The sequence below is a fragment of the Excalfactoria chinensis genome, chromosome 10 (assembly GCF_039878825.1).
Source record: "Excalfactoria chinensis isolate bCotChi1 chromosome 10, bCotChi1.hap2, whole genome shotgun sequence".
In the NCBI taxonomy this organism is placed as follows: domain Eukaryota; kingdom Metazoa; phylum Chordata; class Aves; order Galliformes; family Phasianidae; genus Excalfactoria; species Excalfactoria chinensis.
The window spans coordinates 12,752,164-12,780,118 of record NC_092834.1 but is presented as its reverse complement, the minus strand read 5'-3'; the positions used below and the strand labels follow the sequence as shown (position 1 = coordinate 12,780,118).

General features: G+C 39.7%; 1 protein-coding gene across 3 annotated transcripts; it reads right to left on the bottom strand.

Annotated features, from left to right (window-relative positions):
- AQP9 (aquaporin 9) lies at positions 1 to 27,603 on the bottom strand. 3 transcript variants are annotated; one of them, XM_072345525.1, is made up of 7 exons: positions 27,509 to 27,603; positions 26,749 to 26,881; positions 13,826 to 13,952; positions 10,558 to 10,695; positions 8,852 to 8,970; positions 6,963 to 7,180; positions 1 to 3,472 (listed from the first exon to the last, which is right to left on the bottom strand). In XM_072345525.1, exons 2-7 carry the CDS (start codon positions 26,848 to 26,850, stop codon positions 3,313 to 3,315), a joined length of 864 nt encoding a protein of 287 aa, XP_072201626.1. In that variant the 5' UTR covers positions 26,851 to 26,881; positions 27,509 to 27,603; the 3' UTR covers positions 1 to 3,312. The 3 variants fall into 3 exon arrangements, with proteins under 3 accessions (XP_072201626.1, XP_072201627.1, XP_072201628.1); XM_072345526.1 differs by lacking the exon at positions 27,509 to 27,603 and having other exon boundaries at positions 26,749 to 27,068; XM_072345527.1 differs by lacking the exons at positions 26,749 to 26,881; positions 27,509 to 27,603 and adding an exon at positions 26,597 to 26,676 and having other exon boundaries at positions 92 to 3,472.
- Positions 27,604 to 27,955: the final 352 nt, after the last annotated feature.

The following is a 27,955-nucleotide window of genomic DNA, read 5'->3' as shown; positions in this document are numbered from 1 at the left end:
AGGGATTGACTGTATTTATTTTGAACAACAACACATTCATCCAAATCCACAGTCAAAACTACAAGAAAATAGTTTCTGCAATACTCTGAGCTTGATTCTCCAAACACCTACATTGCCTCCCACTGTGAATCATTCCACTAGTTTCTATGAAAAAGCATGCGTTAGCCAACCTTTAACCCAGCACCATTTGCAAGATCACTCTCTAAGTTATTTCAGTACTAAGTTTAGCTCTAGAGAATAAACATATTGCCCCAAAAGAACAAACAAAAACTGAAAGTTGAGCAGTGCACTGAATTTCTTTTAACATTAACATGGACAAGCCTGATCACTATTAATTCATTAACCGAGATAAATTACAGCTGGAAAATGTTTCTTGTCACCGACTCTATTATAATTCAGTAAGACTGCACTACTGAATATCAGTTGATATTAAAAAATTGCATAGTTTATGCAAGTCAGTATTCCTTGTTTTGCACAAAACTGATCTTTATATCTGCGGAAGCTTAGAATATGAGATGATAATTCTTGTTCCCATCTTATTATGAAGATGCTCAGGTCACAGGTCTGTAGTTAAGACTCAGCTGAGTTTTGTTCCTGAAGCAGGAATTCGTTTGCAATGTTAAAAATGAAAACTGTTGCATCTGAGGTAGGTGTGACGTGGTAGATGGGTACCTCCTTCCTGAATAAGACTCTGGCTTTTGTGATAACAGTGCGCATTGCAGTACTGGTACCCAGACGATTTTTTAACTCATTCTGTGATCAAGTTTAAAAATGAGTTTCTTAAGCAAACAGAGAATTGACAACACTGAGTTGAGAGCCTATTTTAGATATGGCTGGGCTGTCAGACCAGTGTGTCACTGCTATAACTTGCATGTTGATGATTTTAGAAAAGTAGATGTAATTTATATAGCAATTCATAGCCTAGGAATGGTATAAGTAGGATAAACAAGATTTCATGCTGATTTACAGGCAGAACCTCTCCTAATCAGAAGGATTTTGAGAAAATTGAGACTGTTATATACCTTGATCAACAGACATGCAGCACGTGTGGGTTGGTCACTTGGTATGTTGAACAAACTAACTGTCCCTTACCCATTCCTCACCTGTATTCTTTTTCCCTGTTTTCTATGCTGTATTAAAGGATGCAATACTGCAAGGCATATAAAGCTACTGACTAAGCAAAATTCTAGCAGAGTAAATGATTAAACCTGACTGTTACCATTTTGGATACAAACCAGTGTAGGCAGTTTATTTGGGTAATTATCCATTTGTCTGTTTTCCTGCACAGATGTTTAATGTAAGCTGTTGGCATTAGTGGAAGAGCAACTGTCTTTCAGATCTGAGGGCAGCCCTCAGGCTGTTCCTACCTTTTGCACACTCTGCTCAGACACAGATTGGCCAGCAGTCACCCAGATTGCTGCTGTCAGACACCCCCAAATAGCAAGGGAGTGCCTGCTGCAAGGAGGAGGAAAAGGTGGTTCTGTTTCCATTGGAACAGACCCGAATCACTTTTATGCAGCATCTGGCTTTATGTAGTGCAGTGTATACAGGACAGATGAACTTGCTTGCCTATACTGTCAATGTAAGTTCTATAGTTAAGAATAATTTCCACACTTTATTCTTCATTCTCCTGTATTTTGCCTTGTTTCAGATAGGTGGAGGGCTGACTCTCGGAAACTTCCCCTTTTCTTATTGTGGCTTTTCAAATAATAACCAATGTTTTGATGCACACGGGATCATATGACTTCAGAATTGTGGCAAGTAAAGCTTTGCTTGACCTGCTAATTCTATAGCTCTGCTGCCATTAATTTGGTGTGGCATATCAGAGAGCATAAAGACATACAGTGACACAGGCCTGGCCTGTCCAAATGCTGATGCTGATATTTTTCCAAATCACTTCTGCAGATACCACACTGACGTGCACAGGCTGTTACTGAGCATATGAAAGGTTCCTTCAGGAATGAAATGAGAAAATAGAGTGGAATTCCAGGGAGCAGACCTATGGAAACCCAAAGGGAATGGGGCCCTAATGTGAACAGGTACCCTGGAGCTTTGCCTTGAAAATAGTTCAGGAGCATTTCCAAATTGGTTATCTACCTACTCATGACCACCACCAACTTTGTGCATGTATATATGTACGTATGTTACTAGAAAAGAAGTTAGGATGTGTTGGATACATTAAATTCACAACAATTCAGCAGAAATAACTTCATTTTTAAACTTGACCCTAATCCTGACATGGACTGCTTCCCAAATACTTAGCTGGTTCGATGTCCAGCCACTTCTGTTTAGCCAAACTGAGCCCATACTTCGCAATTCTGAAGTGGAGTTGACCTTCCATGGGGAATTCAGATCCAGGAGTAGGTCTGAGACCAGTTTCTAACTGTGATTACTGCTACCAAGATAAAAATTACTCCTACTAAGCCAACAAAACCCCCTCATGTACATCAGCAGCAGAAGACCACTTTGAAGCTTAGACACACATAGGCCTTGTGTTAACCCCTGTGTAAGTACAAACCACTATTGCTGGCCCATCTCCACAGGAATGAAACTTATCCAGAAAGCATAGCAGGAGAGGTTCTGATTAACATTCTAGGTTAAGTTTTCAACATTGAGTAACATAAAGGTCACGTAAACAGTAAAAATACTGGATGTTATTGCTACAAAGAACCTGTGCAGAAGTATGGCTTTGCCTTTTTAGTGTTGATCCCATAACAGTTTTTCAGCTTTTGTGTTCATATTCTGAATTACCGAGCTGATTCTTCACTGTTCAACCAGTGGCTGCATAATAATTTAGTAAGTTATTTAGAACTACTCGCTTGATGTTTAGGCAGTTCAGATCTTTTTTCTTTCCAGACAAGCCATTCTTAAGTAATGGCTATAAGAAGTGAGATGTGCTCTTAGATATTAATTCAGCACTCAACCAATTAACTACCTTTGCAAGCAGTTTCATAACAATCTCATCTATTTTCAGTTAATTAGGCAACATGATTAAGATCATCCGTGTTGAATTAACAGGGCAGTGTATCATCTCCTTACAGTTTTGTGAAGGAGATAACTTGCTCTGAAAGCTGTATGAAAATAACAACATTTCATGCCTCCCTCCAGTAATTTTGTTCCCTAATTTGAGTGTGGTCAGCCCTGTGTTTCAAGGACAGAGGTCAGTTTTGAACTTGTTTTCTATACAGTTTTTTTCTGCTTTGAAGTGTGAATTTCTAATGGAGACACCCGGGTTTTACAAAATGGCCCCAAAAAAATCATTTGCATTAAAAACAATACAACAAAAACAGAAAGAAAATTCTTAATTTCTTACTACATGTTTGTTAGTTCATATTTATCATATACATCGTTTTCTTCTCCTTGCTGATTATCTGAGTGATGAATTTCAATAAAAATTATATAGGTAAGAGCTCCAAGTACTCCTCCCAGCATAGGTGCAACTATAGGGACCCACCACCAGTTATTTCCAGCCCTGTAAGAAATAAACAAGAGTCACGGTTATTAGTTACTCTAGTTGGTGCCCTACCTTTTATTTGGCAGTGAAGAAATACAGTGGTACAGCACTCATTTTGTCTCATATGTCTTTAAATAGATGACTGTTTGTCCTTCCTGTACTGTGGTTGAAATATTAAGTAATAACCACCAGGCACATTGATCTAAGTACTGAATTTGCACCCTAAAAAATAAGGTCTCTTTACTGCGTATCTGTTTGGGAGGCAGGAGATAATTTCTTACTGGTAGAAAATGGGCTTCATTGACTTGCAGGGAAATGAACCCGGACTTATTCATTGCACTGTGATCTTGAATGATGCTGTTGCCGGATGCTCATGAATGGTTATTCAGGAGAGATTAATGCAAATATGTATCTCAGAAACTGCATGGAGATCTGCAAGTTCAGGTCCGCAACAGTATATATGGTGTTCCTCTCAACAAGCATAATAGATTATGCTTGATTTGAGTGTATTTTCCTTGAGGAGTGGAATGAAATACATAGACTGTAAAGTGGATTAGACTTGACCAGAATGGTCAAGATTTAAATTTCACAGTGTGGTGTTTTCTCACTGTGTTTAAGATGTGGGATCTTTCAGTAAGAGGTAAAGAAGCATTCACAAGTTTGAAACACCTAAAAATCAATCTGCCTTAAAATTGCTGTGTTAGTTTTAAAAAGTCCTGCAGAATTCCAGTGGATTCAATTAAGTGCTTATATTCACTTTGCACAGCTACTAAGATTTAATTTAAATGGGTAGATTTCAGAGCACCTTTTAAGGAAGAAGTCCATTAAAGGTACAAAGCCAGGAAATAACAACCTCTTTCTTCTATCCCCAAATTCCTTGCATAACTGCTCTCCCTTTCCTGGAGGCTCCCATTCAGACAGTGCCCTGCTGAGTACGTTTTGGGGCACAGACTTCTGAACCATGCTGGTGTGTGAGGATGTCTTGATTCAATGATGTGCTGTATTATTTCAATATCTGAGCCTTCAGTGGAACCCTGCCCTCTCAGTAACAGAGAAGCAACTTCTTTTTTTCCTCCAAGAAGAACAAAGGGACAAGTTCATCCGTGAGAGGAGCTCTGCAGAGCCTCCCGGGGCATCCTTAAGCTGCACAGATGATTATTCAGCACCCAGCTGTATAGATTTATGCTGAAGTGAACTTGCGTTCGAGTCACAAGAACAGAACGGTGCTAATCTCACAGTGCCCTATTGATGACACTGTTATTCCTTGCTCAAAAAATGCTGTGTGCATGTTTGCCTTTGGAATTACTAAAATTTTGCCCCGAGGTTATAGAGTAACTTGTGATTGTTCTGCTGAGTTTACAGATGGGATTGGTATTCAGTCATGAGCATTTAAGTCCCTGAATTTCTGGAACAAGCTTAGACTCGGGTCTCACTGGATTAGCCAACAGGACACAGCCTACATTGGGTACTGGCGTGCATTCCTGTGCATGTACCCATGTGTGTGTGGGCATGTCAGGAAGGTGTTTCCTGGCAGGTTTCTCTCTGGGCCCAGAGGTGCCCCGCAGGCTCCTGCCTGACCCACAGCTGACCTGCACAGCAGCTGCCAGCTGCTTCATGGCCCTCTGCTGAGGGCGAGTGCAAAGCCTTTGCAGGGTGATGCCAAGGCTGGAACGCGATCAGGGCACGGCAGAATTACGAGTTTCCATGGCCCTTTGCGACAAGCATAGACTGCTTCACAGCAGTAAACTGAGTTCCATTGTAACTCAGCACACAGCCTGGCTGCCAAGTCAGCAGGAGCACATCCAGCTCCAGCTTTGTCACCAGGTGTTTATTTCTGCCGCTGGCACTGATGCCCTGCAGTCTGTTCGCCGTGCCCTGCAGTCTGTTCGCCGTGCCCTGCCAGCGGAGCAGGGTCTCGGTGCGGCTTGCGCTGGGCCCCGCTACGGCCCTGCCGGCACGTCCCGCATTGCCGTGCGGGAGCAGCGGCTGCGGCGGCCGCGAGGTGTCAGCGTTCCTGCGTGCTGCTGCGGGCCCGGCACCTGCCGCGCTGTGATGCAACGCAGTTCGGTGCGCCGGACGGGGCAGTGAGCGCGTCACCCCGCGGGGTGCTCACAGGTACTTAAAGCACAGTGCTTCCTCAGTCCTACCGGCATGCGTGCTGTGTAAGCCTGTGTCGTGTTCCTGTTGTCACCCCCACCAGCTCTGTTGTAGCAGTAGCGTTAGAAGTGAAGGTGGGGAGGAAAAATCCTTCAGTTTTGACTTCCCACAGACTGCTGTTTATCCTGGCACTGACCTGTGAGCTCTTATCTTTTTATGCTCCCATTTTTAGATTCTTTAGTACGGTCTTTACAGTGGGGATGTATTTCCCCTCTATAGGAAAGCATACGCTGGCACAGGCATAGAGGTTTTGTGGATTTTTTAAATGCTATTAATTGTGTGATGTTACTTTGGGGCAGGAGGGGAGTTTGCAGCTGTTCTGAGCATAGATCGCAGCACCATCAGGATTCCAGGCTCTCAGCAATGTAATAGCAAACTTAGTTAAAATATTATAGATTCTGGCACATAACACTGTAATTAACATGATGGTGAGCAACTGCAAGAAGCATTAAGAAGGAGAGTCCTTCGTTATGTTCTCCTCTCCCAAGGCATGTGGTATGTGCAGACTGAAGCTATACTAATAATGCAGATTACATGTACTTTCTGAAGTAACTAAAACAAAATCTCTGCTCACTGGAGCTCTGTAGCAGTCTGTGGTACTTCAGAGGATTCACAGTTGTAAATAAACGGGAAAAAGAAAACCATACAAAAATAAACCAGAAGATCCAAATCCTGATGACAGGATACTTTCACTTAGATATCCCAGAGTGGCTTTTACAGTGGATATGTGTAAACTGTGGATTTGATGTGCAGCTAATTAGCTGTGCGTTTGGCCAGCCAAGAGCGCGTGCGTGCGCACACACATGCACAGGGATTTGTGAGTGTGCTCTGAAATGTGGGAAAATGAGGGGAGCTTTCTTCCATTCACTCCTTTGCTCCCAGGCAGGAAGTCAGGCTTTTAGATCATTGTATTTTTCTGCAATAACTCACTGGTAATAACAGACTAATTCAATCTGATCTGCCTGTTTTTTACAACACCCAATATATATTCCCACCTAAATCTCTCATGATTTCCCCTTTTTCACTGAAAGCTACAGTCCAACAGAAGTAAAACATTTATTTTATATTTTCAGTGACCTGTAGGAATCTCCAGTATTTGGGGAAGGGTCTGCTTGGAACAATGATTGATATTAGAGATAATGTGTGTTTGATTTGCCCTAGGAGCAGGAAATACTTTAGAAAGCCCAGTACCTAGAGCATGTCTGACAAAGTGCATGAGTAGCTTCTGGTATGCGAAGAATTACCTATATGTATATAAAGTATGACTTGGTACCATGTTGGATCAGGATCTTTGTTTCCTAGGAAGCAATTTTAACCAAAAGCATTTCACTTCATATCCAGGCTTACTTACGTGAATACTTCCATTCCCCATCCTGCAATGGCTGTGAAGAGCCTGGGGCCGAGGTCCCTGGCTGGATTCATGGCACAGCCACTGTTCATTCCCAAGGAGCAAGTAAGAACGATTACAAGAAGTCCTACTACAACTGGCTCCAGGCCCTTTGGTACTCTGTTATTTCTGGTGTCAAAAATAGCAAATATAACTAGAAGAAGAACAGCTGTTGACATCACCTGGCCAATGAAAAGAAAAGAATATTGATTAAATATGTGCCAGTTCCTTCTAATAATGAAAAGAGAGGCCACAACATCTCTGTGGCTTGCGGTAGATTGAAGGTGGTTTTAGGTTTATCCTGCTGTACAGAGTAGTGAAATTTGGAGCCCAGTGCCTCTCTAGTACACAGTAATGAGAAGTTTAGATCTGTGCTGAAAGGACAGGACGAGAAACGTGTGGAGGACTTAGCAAAAACTCTGCAACAACCTGCTGTGGGAAGAAAAGAGAATTTAAAAGGTATTTCCTGTCTGAGGTCTGATGGTTTGCCTCCATATTTTTTCCATTCAATTTAACAGTTCAATTTATTTAATTCTTTAAGCAAATTTTGCAGCTCTGCTATGGCAGTACAATCACTTCAACTGATATCAAAGTGTTTTATGTGACAGTAGTGTAGTCTGATGATTTATCAGACTGAATATTCACCTTTTTTATATTGCACAACATAAGGAAGAAGTGAAGTCAGTGTGAAAACGGAGCAGCTAAAAACATATCTGAATTAAGACTGCATGTATAACAGTACGACTGTATGTGTAAATGTAGTGTGACCTCAGTATTGCATTGACTGAGTTAGTGGAGAAAAAACTATTGGAATGGTCTTCTCATAAAAGTGCTGCTTTGCGTATATTAAATGCTCTGTAAATGCTGATTTTGTTAATAATTAACTTAAAGGGGGAAAAAAAACCCAGCAAACTTTCAGCAAAATCATAACATTCAGTTTTTAGATTGATTTTAAAGAGGCTGCAAATTTGGGTTTTCTTGAAATGATTTCTGTTTTCTCTGGCTTGATTTTCTTTTAGAAAATCCATTGGTACAAAGACCTTATTGAAAGAAAAATCTGTTGGTTGATCCAAAACAAAGTTCAGAAGTTGTCACAAAATTTCAGAATGCTGGATTTTTTGTGTTCGTGTTGGGTTTATATATAGATATATATATTTAAGCCAGGTTTTGCAGTCGTCATGCCCTGTACGTAACAAATTCCTGTGTTCCAGCAATCCCTAGTTTGACTTAACTCACACACTATTTGTTTTCTGTGTGCCTGAAGAAGGCAGATGAATTGATAGGAGTAGTTAGGAGATATGAAGCTTCATTTTTCACTCTTGGCTAAGTGGGATTAAAGGATACAGATTGGAAGCGGAGGGGAGAATTTTTTATATTCTCCCAGTCCTTTGAAAGATAAGAAATCTGCTTGCAAAGAGAAGGTTGCACAGGAAGGTTATGGTAGCAGAAAACTCTGTTGCTCAAGGTGTTAGAGTGGCTGTTCAAGCATTTCTTAGTGCTTATTGAGCTGGATTTTGATGCAAATGAGCGCAGTGCAGCAGAAGTTTATGGAGAAACATTGATTTATGCTGGGGGAAACCTCTTATGTGTATCACATTAAAGACACGCAGAGTACAGCAATGAATATTATTTATGTGGGAAGAATAACTTGAAATTATCGTGCTTATAAAATATGACTAAAATGCAACCCCCACAAACAACGTTGCTTTCTCATTGCTGTTGTACACAGTGATGCATAACTAAAATGATGAGAATCATCAGACCTGTTAAAGATCTATGTATTCTTTTTATCATCTGGTTTCAGGGTTTTCAGTATGTTTAGTCTGTAGCATCAAAACATCACGTGCACTTACCTGATCTGCAAATCCATTTATGAGGGATAGATATGGAGCTGGGTATGTTGCAAAGATGTGTGCTGTTGCATAAGGTCCCGTGACTTCAAGTGTCCCGTTGCTATACTCCATAAAGGCATCTGTAGAAAACAGCCATGACAGGTTGCACCTATCTGTAATATTGGGTTTCCTAGGACTGCAGTATATACAACAAGCATGTGCACTTCATATTCTCAACTGAAAATTATTTTATCTGGGAGCATAATTAGTGGCTTTGAAGTGGTGTGCTAATTCACACTCTGCTATCCCTCCTCTCCTCCCCTGTGTCGAAGTGCTTGTTTTATGTTTCACAGCTTTCAAGTGGGACTTTTCCCCTCCTGCACATTGCTCTGACATCAGTGCAAGAGAGCGCTTTCTGATTTGCATTATTTTGTACCAGGTGCTGCATTTGGCACAATGCCCTGAGAGATGCATCGCATCTTGACTGTTCTGCTGTGAAATTGCTCAATTCCCAGCCACCACGAATTGCCATTGATCTGTTTGACTGTTGTGCAATGACTCGTTCTGGGAATGAGCTCTCCTAAAGGCCCTCATCCTCTAACGGAGTCTGAAGTTTTCAGTCCGCGTGAGCTTAACACACAACTCCTAGCCTCATTGTTCAAGATGAGAAGAGAGAAACTAAGCACAAAACTTGAGTTCTTAGTGTAAGTCTGCATATTTTTATATATGCATGAGTTTTTGTATACTGTAAGTCCATGTACATTGTTAGTATGTTTAAAGTGTATTTTAAATTGTGTAATGTGACTTCTGCTTCAGAATAATTTTCTAGCAAGCCCTGAAGTTCCCAAATTCTTAATGCTAACCTTAAAAACAACCAAACAAAACAGAACACACCAAGCCCTGAACAGTCACCACCTTCCCTAAAGGTTTTTTTTTCCTGCTCCTGATTACTATAGGTACTAGCACCTCACTGATTTACAGTAGGCATTTCCTTAATTTTAATGCTTTAATTTTGTGGGCCTATACCCCACACTCTGGAGACATCATGCAGGTAGGAGAGGCTTTGAGGAAGGGAGACTGGGACAAGAGAAGTGGAATTTTGGAGTAGGTGTTTGAAGGAATTCATCAAGTGGATTCATCAAGACAGTGACACCTGAGATTTACAAAGATGTCACACTGTGAAACAGAAACGTGCCTCAAGGATAAAGGTAATCCCATCCCCCAGCATCACCCCTTTATCACTTTACCCTGGAGAATTATATCTACGGTGGTCTGCAATTTGGTCAGGAGTGACTTGAGCTCATATCCTATGACCTCGACGAATGACATGGGCAATACTTGCCTGCAGGCACTCGGATTGGGTCTTTAATGTTTCTAATTTGCTTGTAAGATGAATAGCCTTATATCCTGACTATTAAGTAATTTAAAATCCTTACTGAGGAAGACGTGATCTCAGAGTATCTGATTTCCCATGAATAATTTTTCTAAATTTCAGAACATTTCCTGGAGTATTAGTGGTTGGTACAGAAAAGCTGTAAGATATCTGGAACAAATGAGCCCTTTTTTTCCTTCAAAACTCCCTCCTTTATTCTTTACGGCCACAGCTTCAGTCCCGCCATTGGTTCAGTGTTGAGTCCTCAGTCTGCTGTGAGTTTACTGAAAAACTGGGGCCTTAGAGACTACCTGACCTCTAGTTTGTCCCATGACCACGGGTAAGGTGTACTCACCGTGATAAATCCCAAAGACAGCTGCTGCTCCAACAAATGCTCCCAGGAGTTGTGCTAATATGTAAATTGGCAATTTGGTCCATTTTAATCTTCCAGCCACACACATGGCTAATGAAACGGCAGGGTTTATGTGACCACCTGAAAAATAAATCACAAAATAAGCCGTATGAATGACTCAGATACATGGGAATATGTGAAGGATTTGCAAAAATTATGGGCACTTTTGAGCACGAGACCACATATATAGTTTCCTAGAGGTTACTTTGCAGCTAAATGCTGATTGCAATTAAAATGAACCAAATTGGATGAAATTATGGGGGAGGGGAGTGAGCCAGTGTCTACCAAGCTCCACAAAGTGCTTCCCTGTTGATGTTCACAGACCATACTGTGTATCAGAATGCTGTCCTGCTTATGTGAGCTGTGAACCCACTTGGCTAGGAAAAGCCTGAATCTGCCCTTTTTGTTGTGATGAGAAGTGCTATTCTGCAGCTATTCTTGTTCCTTGAGGTCTTTTTTTATTCATTTTTAAGGGAGGCCTGGGGCAACAAAGCATTCATTCAGTTTAGCAAGCATGTATTGAGATGAAGGACCATCACTGACTTGATCATATCCTGCATTTTGAGCTATGTCTTCTCTCAAGGGAAATGGATTTAAGTTACATTTATGTCCTTCTCTTTGACTTGGGGTTACCCAGGAGCTCATGAACGTACTGTCAGGGCTGCCTGGCTTCAGACTTGTTGCTGGTTTAGGTGGGGTTGGGGGCAGCAGCATGTAGTCCTTCATCACAGATTTTCATCTATGTCTCATACCTTTCAGGAAAGTCCACAATAAGGGAACTGGTAAGGAAGCTGTACCAAACTCCTGTGAAATTTCTTTCCTTCAGTTTTAGGAGTAGCTGCACCTGAACTCACACATACAAGAGACTTCAGCAACATTGGGAGTCTCTGTGAGAGTTTCTATTTCTAAAATGCATTTATTATTATAGCAGGCGCTAATCACTTCCCTCAGTATTTTTATCAACATGGAAAAAAGGCGTTGGAGAGCATCATTTTTCACAGGTATGTCACTGATTCCTAAAAAATGCAGCTTTCTTGCCAAATAAATGCAGGTGTATTCCACAGGAAAAATAAACTAAAAACCCAAGTATTGTGAGGGTGTAGCAGATTCAATGCTTACCTTCAAGGCAAAGTCTTGTTTCAGCCTGTACTTTTAGTAGAAAAAAAAAAAAAAAAAAAAAAGGTCTTTCTCTTTAATAAAATAACTAAAATAAGGTGACCTTTATCTGTCATGGATAGTGATGGAGAAAGGGCCTCTATGTACAGTTACTGTGTTTGCTTGCACTTCAGGTCACTGGTCATTATCTTATGAAATCCAGGCACCTTTGATACATAAAGAACTGACAAACACAGATAACAAGCTGGATAAAACCTTCTTTGTATCATTTCCAAAACTCTGACCCAGCAGCATCAGTCTTGAATTAATTTTAAATTCCTCCCTGTACTTCAGATTCTTCAGTGCGGGGCGAATAGACGGACGGCACCTTATTTAACAGCCCTCCATGTGAATTTTGATTAACTGTCTCATCTTTTGTTCTTTACTCTGGCTGGAATGAATAATTTTCCTTTCTTTCACCACTTGATACTGTTCTCCACCTGTATGTAAGACAGGGTGACTGCAGTGGTAAGGACAAGTCATATTCATGTTAGAAATGTCTGACCAACATTAAATTTGGGAAGGAAAAGTCTAGCTGAAGGCTCTCATGATGACAAAGGGGAGTTAAAATATTCTCGGTTCTTGCATCACCAGCACTTTGCTGAGTAAAAAAAATGAGTAAATAAAGATCTGCTTTGGAGATGATTCCCCATTTATTCCAGTTAAAGTGATCGCAATCCTGAGTCTGTCTAAAATGTTAAGTTTGTAAAAAATGGTGGAAAATTAATTATACATTGGGGATAATGAGGCAGAGAAGGAAGGGGGATTCATGTAGGTAAAAGAGCACAAATCCACCAGGTGTGCAGGCATTATATCTTATGTTCCTGTGCAGTTAGAATTTGACGAAAAGTTGATGCAAAATATTTTAGCAGTACTTAAAAGTAAGGCTTCATGGCTGAACATTGGTTGAATTTGCTGATGAGAATATATGGGAACTGACGTTCTAAAATGTCTGCCGATAATCAGATGTCAGATTGTCACAGCCTGTTGAAGTATCCGTTCTTGTTCTTTTACAGGGAAAATGCATTGCATGCAGAATCCTTTGTCATGGGAAGAACCTCAGGAAGCACAATACTGCAACCTCTGCAGCCACTCTGACCTGCTGGAATTGAACTCTAATCTTCTGCCTAATAGAGATGAGCACCTCTTAGCGATGCAGATATAGGAAAGGTGAGTATCCTTATAGGTTATAGTCACAATACTGCATATAGATTTTACCTGCCTACGTCTAAACCAAGGGCTGCACTTTATTGATAGGAGCGTACAGCTGAATTAACTTTGCATTGTATCAATGCATCATTCTTCATAAGTTTCAGTGACGGTAACAAGGCTGCATGTTTTGCACTAGCTCAAGCACTTCCTAATATGAACATAAAAACCTCCTCAAACATGCTGCTGTCTTTGTAAAAAAAATTGTTTTTGTGTAGATGTTACTGTAGCAATTTTGGCTGTAGCTATTTATAATGATCTACTTATACTTAGGCGTATCTACCCTCTTCAAGATTGTTAAGGAATTCCTTCATAAGAGCTGCAATACAAGGGACTCATTTGCTATAAAAGGATAATATAAACTCCATATATAGCACAGAGTATTGCATACTGTAATGCACAAAACTGTGTGTTGTTACAACCCATCAGTTTCTGTATACAGGGAGGATTAAAATGTTAAAGCATTTGTACTGGTGTCCCTGATACTAGTTTGGCCAGACTGAACAGTGGAGGTTCCTGTCACTAGAAAATGGGGCATTCTATTGACAGAATTTTCAAAGCAGCACCAAGCAGATTTCTGGTTTGCATGCGCCAGTTCTCACAAAAGCCGCAGGTTTACACGTTGTAGTACAGGCCAGAATTTGTTTTACATGCTAATCATCAAACAGCAAAATAGAAGGAAGCAAATATAAAGTAATTACTAGCAAAGTTCTGCAGATTCTGCTGCAGTGCAGTGGTTGTTACCACTAGATACATCCTTGTTTATAGCACGAAATGCAATTAATTTAATAAGATAACCTTAAAATTGAAGTAATAAACACTGTATCAGAGGACAGAGTCTACTTACCAGAAACCCCGCCAGACACGTACACTGCTATGGTGACTGCCATTGCAAATCCAACTGATATTGTCATGGGCCCACCGTGGGCTCCTCGGCTGAGGACAGCCTGCCCCACACACCCACATCCAAGTGCCTGTATTTCAAAAGAGAAATGAGAAATCTTAGGCATGACTGTCAAACCTTATTGGTTAGTTTGCTGATGTCCAGGTATAGATGAGAACATCATCGATATATTGGAATAAATACTAGAATTTGAGATTAGTGGCATATGTGCGTGTTGTCTTTGCTGCAACTAATATTTGCTCTTTATTGTCCTGTTTTGTGACTAGGAAGAATGGCTGCTAATAAGAGCCTCTCTCTCTCCAGAAAGCACGTTTCAACTATAATGGTGTTACACAACTCTGAATTTAAAGCCTACACAAGATTTCTCAGACTCTTCAAGTCTCTGAATGGAAGAAGGAATTATTTCTGAGGTATGTTTCCAATTTCAGATTGTAGTTGTAAGGTATGAAGAAGTTACTGTAAAAAGTCATGAATAATAGTTCAAAAATTTTTAATGTTTAATAATGTAGCTCTGGAATGAGTCAGCTCTCTGGAGAGTGTGTGCTACTATTATACTGCCTTGATGTCAAATATTGCTCTGTCAAAATATGAACTTGCTAGACTTTAAAATGAACAGAAATTCGGAAGAAACTTGTAAGAGGTAAGATGGCTGAGCCATTCGAGAATTGTTTAGATGTTTTACTGAGGGACATGATTTAGTGTAGAAATAGTTGTGGTAGATCGATGACTGGACTAAATAGATGATCTTGGAAGTCTTTTCCAACCTTGGTGATTCTATAAGAATCAAGATATAGGACAATGAAACATGAAGAACTATTAGCTATAATGGACCAAGACATGTTAGGGCAAATACCTATGAAATCGGGCAAGAATAATATTTGTAGCATCACAGACCTAAAACTAAGAGGTTATTTGTAGTACTGAGGTATAATTATTCACTTTACTGTGCTGTAATTGCTGCAGATGCTGAGTGCAGGACATGTTCTAGGCAAAAGGATAGGAGCTATGGCTATGAAGCACAGATGAAAGTCTCGGTCTGACGAAACTCATGCTGTTCTAGCATACATGGCAGTGAAAAAGCTTCAGGGTATTTCACTGGCTCTGCCTCTTGAACAATTAACTTAAGTGGGGAGACCTGAATAGTCCACACTGGAGCATTCTCAACAGATTTAAACTAACTTACATGCTACACCGGTTCTTTTAGGAATGAAGTTCAGCAAAACATTTAAATGTTTGCTTAAAATAATCTTTATTCAATCTTTAAAGACTGCTCAGCTTCAAGCGTGTGTTTAAGTCCCATTGAAGTCAGTAGGAAAGATTTGCAAAAGTACAAAGGGCCTTTAATTTAAGATTAAGTAGCTGGTTCATGTTTGTCAGAAATGAGTTTGTCTCTTTGAAGAACCTCCCTTTTAGATATATGGCTGTGTAATTTGCTGAATAACGCCCAGCAGTCAACGGTAGATACCACATAATATCTGTGGTCTGAAATCTTTTGCTTCTGTGCAGAGTAATAACATTTCTGGGATGTGACTAGATTTATCTTAAGCAACCTTAATTACTTCAATGTTTAATTTGATGGTTATATTTCTCCTTTTGTGGTGCACGGTAATCTGATTTTTTTACTTGATATAAAAGTATTGCATCTTAACCAGTGCAGTTGCTTAGTTAATCTTCTTGCTTCACTTTAGTGTTTTGCCATTACTGCTCCACACCCATGACTGTGTTGCAAGGGCATATATGAACACCTAAAATTTAGTTCTTGGAAAAAAAAGTCTGGCTTAAGGTCACAAGGCACTTCCATTTGGAAACTTGTAATAGGAAATAATGGAATGGGAAAAATCTCTCCTGACTGTACCAAAAAGATTTAGTGATTGAGGTTTAACAAGCAAGTCTGCTAAAATAGATGCAATTTAAACAGGAAAACTCATACTTTTGTTTCCATTATTTCCCTAGGGGCTTTAACTAATTCCAAAATGTGATAGAAAAAGCCTCAGTAAAATTACTCTTAACCAGCTTTGCAATGCAGACAGAGTTTGTTATAAAAGTGCCCCAAGATTGTGTCATATACCCAGGTGCAGTTCGTGCCTTGAGGTTATAATCATGCAAGCAAACAAAGCACTGAGTGGTGCCAAAGTATAACAGCTGTCAGGATATGTAAGGGTAGGGTGGTATTAGATAGTAGTTTATTGGACTGCATAATTGAAAGTTACAAGACATTCTAAGCTGCAGTCAACTGCTGTGCAGTGGATTACACATGGCTACGTTATGCGTTCTCTCATTTCTGTATTGTGTACTTCACAATTCAAATGTTAAATGCAAATGCATATACAGGCATAAAAACAAAATAGAAAGCATTTTTTAAACCGTCACATGAAACAGTTCTACACATCATATATTTATATGTTGAACGGATATGGAAATAATGGATATGCTGGAATTTAGAAAGCTTAAGATTAGGGTATAAGGGGAGAGGAAGTAGAATTAGCATGCTTTAGTTTTTATTTTCCAGGCTTCTCAGTGGGAATATATCACAAAAACATTCTCTCTTACTGTAGTGACTATGAAGAAAGAGGAGTGTGGAAGGCAGATCTAGAAGAAGGATAAGGGGCAGTAACCATGTCTATCTATATGAACTACAAATGTGAGGAGGGAAGGAAATAATGGGATGGCTGTTGTTTCCCTTCCCTGATTACAACTGAAGAGGATCACGCAGAAACAGCTGTGTAGTCTTCTTGCGTAACAAATACTGCTCTGCACTTCATAGGGAAATATGCAACTGCACATGCTCTATTTTGTGCTAGCCAGTCTCAAAAAATGGAATCTGCAAACCAGAAGGCATATAAGCCAGCCTGAACACAGCTGCACCGGTTTCATGCTCAGTGTATGCTGGTAAATGACTTCCTGCTCATGTATGATGAATGAGCACTATGGCAGGCACAGTCAGCGTGTGCCCATTTGGGGATGAGAAAACTGGGAAATGAACCTGCAAATCTGAACCAAGTCACAGCAATACTTTATCTGCTGTCATTACAAGGGGGAGAGAAAGAAAAAAAAGCATTCCTCCTGCAACTAGGCTGACATAACTGGAAACTATCACCTAATCATGTAATTACATGAGCAGCAATTTAATACCCTGTGAATCTCTGCTTGGCTGAGTTAAGACCAACTAGATCATCAAGTTACCAGTAAATATTCTGAGTTTCTAGGCCAAGTTTAGCCATCAGTGCACCATACAAATCCATTGACTAAAGCGCATAGATTCAAAGGGAGTTTAATTTAGAGTAGGATACAGCCTCATATTTTTGTTTTACCTTGTCTATGTTGCCAGGTTTTCATCTTCCGAGTTGTCTATCTCCTGATCTTAAATTTATTAAGGTAGATTCAGTTCTGATTTTTTATTATCACAAAGCAATGAGATAACTGTCATAAAAAACATGTCTGGGTGTGAAATAGCTGTCTGCGTGCTCTCTGCCAAAGAAAGTTGCTTCATGGACATTAGATCTTTGTCTTGGGTAAGAATGCTAATGTTAGGAAAGGAAAACAACTGTCCTCTTGTGAATATAATGTCCTGTTATTCTCTGGCAGCTTGGAGAACTTTATCCCGCTCAGCAGAGTGAAGATCGCTATGCCTCCATCTGTGCTATTTGCAGGATTTTTGCAAATGTGTATGATAGCATTTTTCAGTGTCAATAGTATTTCCTGCCATATACATATCTAGAATTTTAGGGAATTAAATTTTCTACATTGTTTGTAAAGCCTTAAACTTCTTAAAGCACAACGCTTGTATTAAAAAGATCCCTTCTTATTTAACAGATCTAGTGGTAGTGTGTATTCATAGCCAGATACTCTTACTGTATCAGTATAGAGGCAGCCAAGGCTCCTGCTTTTTATCACTGTGGAGAACAATGATGTGTGTGTTATATCTTGCACTTCACCAGCTGCCAAGCTGGGGGGAGTTACACTCCTTCGCTGGGATACCACAGATGTCTGTGCAGGCAGAGCATGGCCTCGGTAGCACCACAGCTGATGATGCTCTACTAGAATACAAGAATTCAGTGATACAGGGAATCCAGAGTCAGTATATATATATATATATGTGTGTGTGTGTGTGTGTGTGTGTGTGTATATATATATATATTTTTTAAAATCATATTTTAATTATAAACGATGCACTTTCAGCAGAGAAATATTAGGAAAAAAAAATCAGACTTTCTGTTTTGGTCAGTTTTCAAGAAAGAGTTGTACTGAAACAGCTACAGCTGATGATGAAGAATCTCTGAGGATCCTTCCACCACTTCACAGTGTTCTGTAAGGATGCCTTTGTTCAGGGAAGGCAGTAATCCTGCCCTTTCCCACACCACACTCCCACCTATGTTCTCCCACTGTTCCCCAGTCAGACATTTCCTGCTAGTTAGCAGCTCGGCTGCTCCCCTTTTCCAGCCTAGATAAGCATGGCATCAGTCTGGATCCTGCCACACATGCAGTGCTGCTGCACAGTGCTGCAAAGGGGACAGGTACTCAGGTGCCATGCAGTGTGTTGGGCTAAAGCTGTGTGCTTGCTGTGAGCATCCTTCTGCTATCCCGAAGTTACCTGTTCTGAGTAACATTGTGGGGATGCTTGGGGACATGAAAGCAAGCCCTGGTGTTTCATCTCTACAGGAAACCTGTCTGGTTTCTCTATGCAGCCAGACAGTGCTGCATGCCTAGACCCTTGCAGCAGGGACATGACAGGGAGCTTAGAGAAGTGGTCCTTCGCTACAGGTAGTGATCGCTCTGCCCAAAAGAATATTAAAGGATTGATTGTGGTTTTCTGTGGCCTTGTGCAGCTATTTCCCCCAGGATCTGTTAATATTTTTGTACGTGCTCACTTTGGGTGTTGCATTTGCAACTAGTGAATTTCAGCTATAAGTGTGATTACTAAAGTGATGGTGTTCTCCTAAAGGTCTCTAATTTGGAGCATATTCTAGAACGTACTTCCATTTCCAGTCTCTTTCTTCACAAATCAATTTCACTTAAGAATTTATCTGTTTGCATTTCATAATGTGATTTATAATGGAATAGAAAATCTTTATGTACAGAATCACGTTTTCTCTGTGCATTATACAGGGCCTTGATTCTTACTGGGCTCCCAAGCATTCTTTCAGTAGGGATGATGATGCCAACAGTGACAAATGCAGGAACGTGGTAGGTCTACTAATATTCAGGGCATGAGTTCTGCAGGAATCCAAGTCAGTGGAAGCTCCCATTCTTCCAGGAAAGGGCAATCTTCACCTAATTTCTTGTGTCACCATTGGTTAAACTGGATAGTACTTAAACCATTTAAGGTGAGATAAAATACAGCTTACTAGCCAAGTAATTTTAAAATACTTTGAAAGTGCATGGCTCTTAATTTAGCAATAATTATGTATTTTGGTGGGAACAGAAAGATTTCTGTAGATTACAATATGAACAATTTGGAGTAATAAAAAAAACACTGTTCTCCTGATGCTCTCCTGGGACACAACCAATATCCTCCCGGGTTCAAATTTTCCCTTTATTTTTTGAGACTTGCTATCTAATTAAATAAAGGTTTGTAAAAGAAATCTTACCATTTAGTTAATTAAATAGTATAGACATAAGCTTTAAAATGATTGCCATTTTGAAACTTTTTTTTTTTTTAATGATAGAAAACATTACCACATGGAGACATGGATGTAAATTTAATAAGGCGTTGGATGAATTGTGTACATAAAGCTTTTAAAACAAAGATTTGGTTTAAATTGCTCTTAGGGAAAAATACTGTGAAAATAAAGCACAGACTACGCTGTGTTGTATAAACTGGTGCTTTTAAATTTTTATTACTGCTTTTTCACATGCAATAAGAGACAAATAAAAGCTTAAAATCTCTTAGAATGCAGAGGTCTGCATTCTCTCATATTTTACTATGATTAATATTGCACTCTTCATTCTGAAATGTTGCCATGCTTTTCTTTCTTAAATTATACAGGGTAACTGGCTTGAGTCAATTTCTTCAGAGAAGATTGGTTTTATTTTCTTACTAAGTTTTAGAAATCCAAGAGAGACAGGAAATGAAATATTTGATATTTAGATACAAACTTCCAGGAGTGACACGTGGACCCTTACAAAGGGGCCAGGAAAAAAAGATTGGGCAGGGGAAGTAGTAGCTTCTTAAGATAGAGTGCATTCAGGTGCTGCTGCCCTCCCAGATTACTCTTTTATTCTTGAGCTGAGTTGGTGTTATTCTGCTTTTCTTCCTAAGCCAGCTCTCACAATTAAAATTTCTCTAAATTAAGACTAAATATGTTTAGCCTCTGTAATGGTTCTTGGTGAATGGCTGAAGCATACCTTGAGAAAGGAACTGTTTGATCACCTCTTAAGTATGTAAGGGTGCATATAGCATTCACTTGATTCTTTCTGTTGGGTACAGAAATGGCGTAGCTGGAACTTTGCTATGGTTTCATGTTGTAGGGGCATGCTTACAAGTAATGAGGGATTTGGTATGTTTTCTTTCTAAGCTCTTTTCTATTGAGGAAGACAAACTATATCTGGGGCTGATCAGGAAACTTTCTAGGGTGGATTAGAAGGAGCTGAGTCAAGTTCTGCCTTTAAACCAAATTATGGACTGGAGAGTTTACTAGAATGCATTTTTAGCCAGAGTGGTTCATTGATCTGAAGTGTTGAGATCACAGATGTATAAACACACTTAATGGCGTGAACAGCATTTTTTGTCCCTTCTGTTATTCATCTCTTTGTGACTGTTATTACTTTAATTATTGTAATTTAGCCAAGGTTCTGGAAAAACCACCTGTAAATTTGTGTCAGTAAAACCTAAACTCATGTTTTGCGCTCTCAATTGAATCTTTGAAGGAATGCAAGTCTTCTGTGAGGCTAAGGGAGGGTGCCAGCTTCAGGTCACTAGGTGCACACTGTGAACACTTTCTGGGACAAAATACGTGTTTGGAAAAAGGTTTTCCAAAATTAAGTTCAGCTTCCTGGAACCTCTTGGTTGAACACAGGCTGACTTCTGTGTTGGAGCTGAGGTAGCAAAGATGAAGATAATTCTCATCTAAAACTTTCATGTAGTACAGAACATCTGAGTCATGCACTGGAAAAACAGCCACAATTATTGCACTTCAGTTTCTAGTGAAAACAAAACATTTCCTGTGACTTTTTAGAATTGTTTGCTGAAACGAACATTTCAGGGTAAAAGAGCAGTTGGGTAACCTTACTTTCAGATCCTTCACACTTCTATTTAGCCAAATTAACAGATGACTTCAGGGAGATTTAAGTAGGAGAAAGAAGTTATTTGCTAATAAGGTTATAGAAATCCTAGCACTGTACTTTACAAGTGTTTACATTGAGACAAGCTGAGGATCTTTGTTACCACTTATATTTGCAATACTGATTTAACGCAGTTGCAAATGAGTGGAAGAGTTTGTATGTAAAATTTAATTTCTTCAAAATAAATGCAACTGATGCATTTACAGAAACAGAAAGGACTCTCGAGTTTGGGATGACCTGGAAAGGAAGCATCTCATTCTGGTAAAGAGGGCAGTTTGGTCTGGAAATGCAGGATTAAATTGTGTGACATTAGATTCATGAATGACTGCTATTTTGTTGTCGTATTGCTGCTGGAGAGCCTGATGTATGGAAATATGTAAGAACTAGATTTCAGAGTACAACCATGGCTAACATCTTTTATATAATATATAAAATATATAAATATTATATGTAAAATATATGCAAATGGGTTGAGTGTCATATTACAATAGCAATTATAAATGATTTAATATCCTACTTTGTCTACCTTCGTTAGACAGATTAGGTTCTTTTCCCAACAGTTAATTGTACAAAATTGTGTACTCTTGGAAAGCCCATGCTAATCTCAAAGTAGCTGTCAGAGATTACTGCTGAGTTGTTTTACACCTAAGACAAAATTTGCTGTAAGCAATTTCATTCTATGCACAGAAATAGTCTTTGTTTCATCCAAAAAAAGACCTACACCAAAACCGAACAAAGAATATAACTTTGTGTAAAATTTATAAGTAGTAATTTTGTATAAAATGCTAATATAAAGACTAGACAGTGAAAAGTACATAGCTACATCCACTTTTGTGTAATATCATATAATGTGTATTCCAATGCATGTTTGGAGAAAAGGATATATATTACTGTACAGTACTGTAATTAATGGGTACTGGAATCTGGGTCCACAAAGATGTGGAACAGTTGCTTAACTTTTAATCCTGACTGAGCAAATCCATGAAATGTCATACTTAGAGATTTTTCAGGCAAGACTGAACTCCCCAGCAAAGCAGAAATGATAACTTACATAATGAAGTGGTCAGAATACGAAAACAAGACAAACAAGATTTCGATGAGCAAAAGATAAATAGCCTTTCTTCTCATTAGTTGGACTGCTTGCTGTGAGGGTGTCGTGCACTCAGTTCACGCACATGCTGATGCACTGCAGCCTCTGTGCACACAGACGTTGGCTTCAGTGGGAGTTTTGCAAAGGGCCCTGCCTCCACCTAGAGAATGGGCTTTGGGATAAGAAAGGAAACCTCCTCACTGCTAGTGACATTTTGTGTCCTGTTTACTTCGGGTGAGACTGTGCACACTGAAAAGTGTGAGAACGTTAGTTCTGTTTTCCACTGAGCATTGCAGTAACAACTCTGGTTGATGCCTTAATTTGATCACACAGTCATATTCACTTAATTGACTATTAGAGAAGCAATAGATGGGATAGGTCTGCACGTATGCTGCTGACTTGTCTTTACGTGCTAAATGGAAGCCTGTGTTTTGTTTCAGCAGGGATGTGTACACTGCTCAGGAGATTCTGGTCCGGAGCAGCTCCATTCTGTGAGACTGTGTTTAGTAAGGTGTTCTTCAGAGTGAAAATGAAATACAAACTAGGTTAGGTCAGCAGTAGCTCGTAAAAGAAGCCATACGGCCCATTTGGCTTCTCTTTTTGGAAATGTTACAATTCAGATATAATCAATGGCATAAACCAGAATAAATCCCATTTTGCTTGAGAGCAATGCAGCCAAGTCCCAAGGGGAAAATATGGAACAAAACATGATTAAAAGCAGAGGGGCAGCTGAATAGGTGAATTTCAGGCAGACTCACTGAAAAGTTGCATAAAACATCTATCTGATCCAGTGTGGCTTCTTAACTTTTGTGCTGATTGATGTCCAGCTGTGCTCTACCACAGTAACCTACAGGAGCCCCAAGAGGAAATGTACTGAACTGGGAGACATACTGGAAAATGAAAACCTCCCCAGATAGCTTTTTTTCAAGAGAGGCCTCAGAAGCAGCTCCAGCCTACAGAAAGCTGATGCTTTGTCAGAGGCTGGGACATGTGAGTATGCTCTGGCTTCCTAGTGCACTACAGCATGAAAGGGCTGGTGTTCTCTCACCTTAGGGGTCTGTTGCACAGGGGTGGGATGAAGGGACCGGTCCCAGTGCTTAAGTCCAAGCACACTGTATAAAAGCTACATTACTCAGTATGCACTTCATAGAAAGCAAGTGTCTTCCTATTCAAATATTTGTTGAAAACTTTATAGGTGGATTGTGTATTTTTGTGAATATTGATTTCAACTCAAATTACAATGAAACTTTGCAGTTTGGGCATTTACCACATGACATACCAAGACAGATGCCAGGCATGGGCAGGAGCTTACTAATAATATGTAATAATAGGTAAACTCCCAGCCTAATGCACATTCCTCTTTGCCTGTGCTGCAAGTGTAACTTAGTTGTATTAAAACTGCATCACTGTAAGTGATGTTTTTTGGTTTTTGCTTGTTTTCTAATAGCAACCACATACGAAGTTAAGCACATTTTCTCAGCTTGATGGACTATCTTGAAGTAAATATGTTATAGTTCAAGACAGTAACTAATAGCTCAGTGTAACCAAAACCACATGCAATTTGCATTTGGTTATGGAGTGAAAAATATAAGTTTTTTGCTGCCTTAATTCTTGTCTGAGAATGTAACTGGAGAAGCTGTGCTGCACCTTGGGGAATAATTCACAGCCTGATACTGAAAGAAATACTGTTCCCCCGGAAGAATAGGTCGAAGAGTAAAGTAGTCTAATCACCAATGAGATTATCCAGCCAGGCAATAACTGCAGCTGCTTGGGTACTCCTATAAGGAAAGGAACTTCCAGATTCCCGCAGTTCAGTTTGTTCACTGAACCCTCAGAAAGCCTGAAATCAGGTGCTTTGGTAAGGAGGGAGGGGCTGGCAGCAGCTGTGCTGTATTACCAAGATATGCCATGCAGCAGAAGCAAATCAATTTGGATGACCAAACTATGAATACATGTTCAGGGATTGCTTAGGAGCATCTCTGGTCTGATGCAGTGGCCTGAGCATCCGTTAACAGCCACCACATTTTCTATGCTTCTGGAGCTCTCCTTCCACCTCAGTTTCATCTGAAAAGAATTCACTTTCCAAACTCTTGAGACTATGCTGCAAGGCAAGCCACAGCATATTAAGCAGAGATGACCAGGAGACGTTATCCATTTGGTATAGGCATGGACTTTTTCAAGGCTTGTCTCAAATCTGTTCAGTTCTGCAGGTGGAGCCCTTCCTGCCTCCAGGGGAGGGCTTGGTTTTTGCCTGATGAGTGATTTCACCTGCAAGATGTCCTACAATTAATCCTACGGATTTTATGTTATACGGTTTGGAAAACAATATTGTAAGACTGGAGAGTTACCCAAGATGGCAACTTAAGCTCTTAATAGTATGTGATCTGTGATGCTCTCCATTGAAAGAGAAATAGGCAGTCTGGTGGATAGAATTTCAACCAGCTGACTTCCAGAGGTGCTGGGCTGATCGTAGGTTTAGGTACCATCAGTTAACACTTCTAGACAGAACCTATGGGTAATGGAAGAGCTCCTTCCTGCCCTGCACCTTGGTGCAGGTGCTTCCCGCTGGCTTTAAGACACAGGGCAGAGGCACAGAATGGCTTTCAGGAAAGACCCCAGCCACCTGTGCTGTATGCCATGAGCAGTCATTGTGCTTTCACTTTGAAACAGGATTAAAACAAAGTAATAACATAAGGAAAGAAAGCTATTGCTTGTTTTGCATACACGTTAACTGTTTCCCAGGGATTTCTGCCTCCTGACTTAACAGGGTTCCCCTTTCGTTAGCTCTAATTTAAGTTAAAAAGTTTAATATTTGTCTGCTCCTAAAGTTGCTTACTAGCTGACAGAGTCTAATAGCAATAAATAGCAGCAGAAAAGTCCATTTCTTCCCAATAAACTTTGTACTTCTGCTAACTAGCAGTCTAAAAATAAATCAGGGTATCTGAGCACTTGGAAAGCTGTAGTTAAATCCATGTGAGGCTCCTTTCTTCTTTAGGCTGGGGTTAAATGTAGAAAGACTAAAACAGAATTGAAAAATTCACTGAGATTATCAACAACATTTTTGAAGATTTACTTTCTACTGTATTCATACGGTGAATATCATACAAAATGGACTCTGGGTTTCCATTTCCTTCTAGTCTTCTGCAGCAGGACATTAAGTAATAGCATTTGCGATTTAATCTGCACTTTAATGCATTTTCCTCACTTGCTTAATTGTATTAATGGACAGAGGAGGGTGATCTTGTGGCGAGGACAGAGGACTGGAAGTCAGGTGATCTCGGTTATATTCAGAGTTCTGCAACAGGCTTCCTGTGCAGTCTGCTCTAATCAGGTTTGCTAATATATAAAATGAAGATAATGACATTTTCCTTCCTTACCAGGGTGTTGTGACACTTAATTCATTAATGTTTGTAAAGTGCTTTGTGCTCCTTGCTTCTAAATGTGCTCCTTGCTCTAATGTCTTATGGAGGGTATTAAATTTGAGAATAATGTTACTTTAGTGCCTGTGCTCTTCAATTGGCTGAAGTGTACTAAAGACCATTATTTTCACGTATTTTATGAGCTACTGGAATTTGGTTAGATGGCTTACTTGAAATGTAGCTAATATAGTTCCAGTTATAAAACATACTGTGTCAGTCCTGTGTCTTATTTTTAACTTTTTGTCTCTTCACTATGATGAAATATTTAGCAATAAACAGGACTGTCTTGTCAGAGTAAAGGGAGGGAGAAAGCGTTTGGCATAAGTATTCTATTTGCTTGACTTCCAGCTCTGCTGCTGAGACTGCTCTCTACCCTGGTAAATCAGCACACAGCTCTGTGTCCCACTATGAAATGCACAAAAACTTGAGAAGGTAATGAAGTTTAAAAAAAGAGGGATGTGCAGATGCAGAGCTTTGCTATTTGCGTAATACTCTAACAGCCTACATAACCAGGCAAATGTATTATTTATGCAATACAGTTCAAAACAAGCAATAGTTAATGTACAAAATCTCTAAACATTCGGCAGCACAACTCGATAAGCTCAGTACAAGTCACATGGATCAACCTCTGTGTAGCACAGGGAAATAACAGCTAAAATTATCTTCTAAATGTGCTGCCTGGTAGGGTTTCTAAAGCAAATGGAAATTGTACATAGAAGTGAAAGTATAATGAAGTGCTGAGTTACAAAAATGCAGGAGTGCTGCTGACATTCACTGCGTGTCTGAACTTTTTACATGGTTGTTCACTCAAATTCTGCTGCTGTAAAAATCAAATGTTTAGCAGACAGTTGTAATACATAAAACTCTGAGTGTCTAACAGCCAGTGATAATTACATCGGGTGAAGAAAGGAGTGACAAACTTACCACAAACAGCAGCAATTCATTCAAGGCTGTGCAGTGTTTGTCAGGCAGTGACCACGCTGCTGGTATAGTACAAGAAGAAAGCATGCATGTCCCCTTACAAGCACTGTCCAACATTAAATTAGTAGGAAGGAAGGAAAGCAGCTGACACTTACTATCAGTATAAAAGTTCCCAGGAATTCTGAAAGGGCTTCTTTAACCAAGCTGTTCTTCAAGGCAAATTTCTCCTTTAAACTCCTTTTGTTCTTCCGGCTCATTCTGGCTTCTTCTATTGCTCTTGTGCCCTGGCTACAAATACACACAAAATTTGCTCTGTAATCGTCCCTGCTTCAGCTGAACTTTGACACTTTTACTTATACATTGAAATATGAGATTTCATCCTGTACAGCCAGTGAAATCATCTGACTGCAGGCATTGACAGAACCGACACAACATGCCCTAACAATTCATCATGAGTTTTCCATCCTGTGCCCTCTCTGAGCATGTTTCTATTTATACTGGCGAGATAATACCAGGAGGTTTAAAAGCAGAACTTGTCTTTTTTCTTACAGAATGGATTAATCATTACCTTTCTGGCTATGTTACTTCTTTTTTTTTTTCTTTTTTTCTTTCTTTTTTTTTTTTTTTTTTTTTTTTTTCCTAGTGAAAATGGATAAAAAGTTGCTCCTGTTGCCCCGATCAAAAGGAAAGGCAAAAAGAGAAACCACAAAGTAAGGAACCAAAATATGGAGGGAAATTTCACTCTGACCTAGTTTGGGATTTAAGCCATACTACTATTGGCTGTCTGAAACCTTTTCAAGGGGAAGCTGTAAAAAGGAAAACAAATGCTTGTGAGGACGCTACGCTCTACTCAGTAAACAACAGCTTCTATCTCGTAGTTCTGAGGGATTTCAGTGGCTTAATGAGGAGTCTTACCTTGGTCGTATGTTGAATTTGTATGGTCACACTCGATACTCCTTTTTGGACTAAATGCTCTGCTGTCTAGTGACTTGCCCTGTTTACAAAAGAGTGACAAGGCAGAATAAATTAGGAACACTTAATGAAATCTCCTTTGGTCCAGTGGCTCTCTATAATGCAGAATAGGCAAATGAGGCACTGAGAATGACTCTATGTTCCCAATGTATTTGGCTTAAAAGTGCTTAGGTGCTATAATATGAAGCATTATCGCGTTATTGTCCATTATCTTAAGAGCTGGAGTCGCTAAATATTTCAAAGACCTGGGCTTCCTGGAAAAAAAGTATTACACTCTTAACCTTTTAAGCATCTTAGATGATTTTATCAAACGCGGTGCTGACTTGACTGGCTGCTGGTTGATTTACAAATATTTTCTGTCATTTGATGTCATGCTAAGAGCTTATCCCA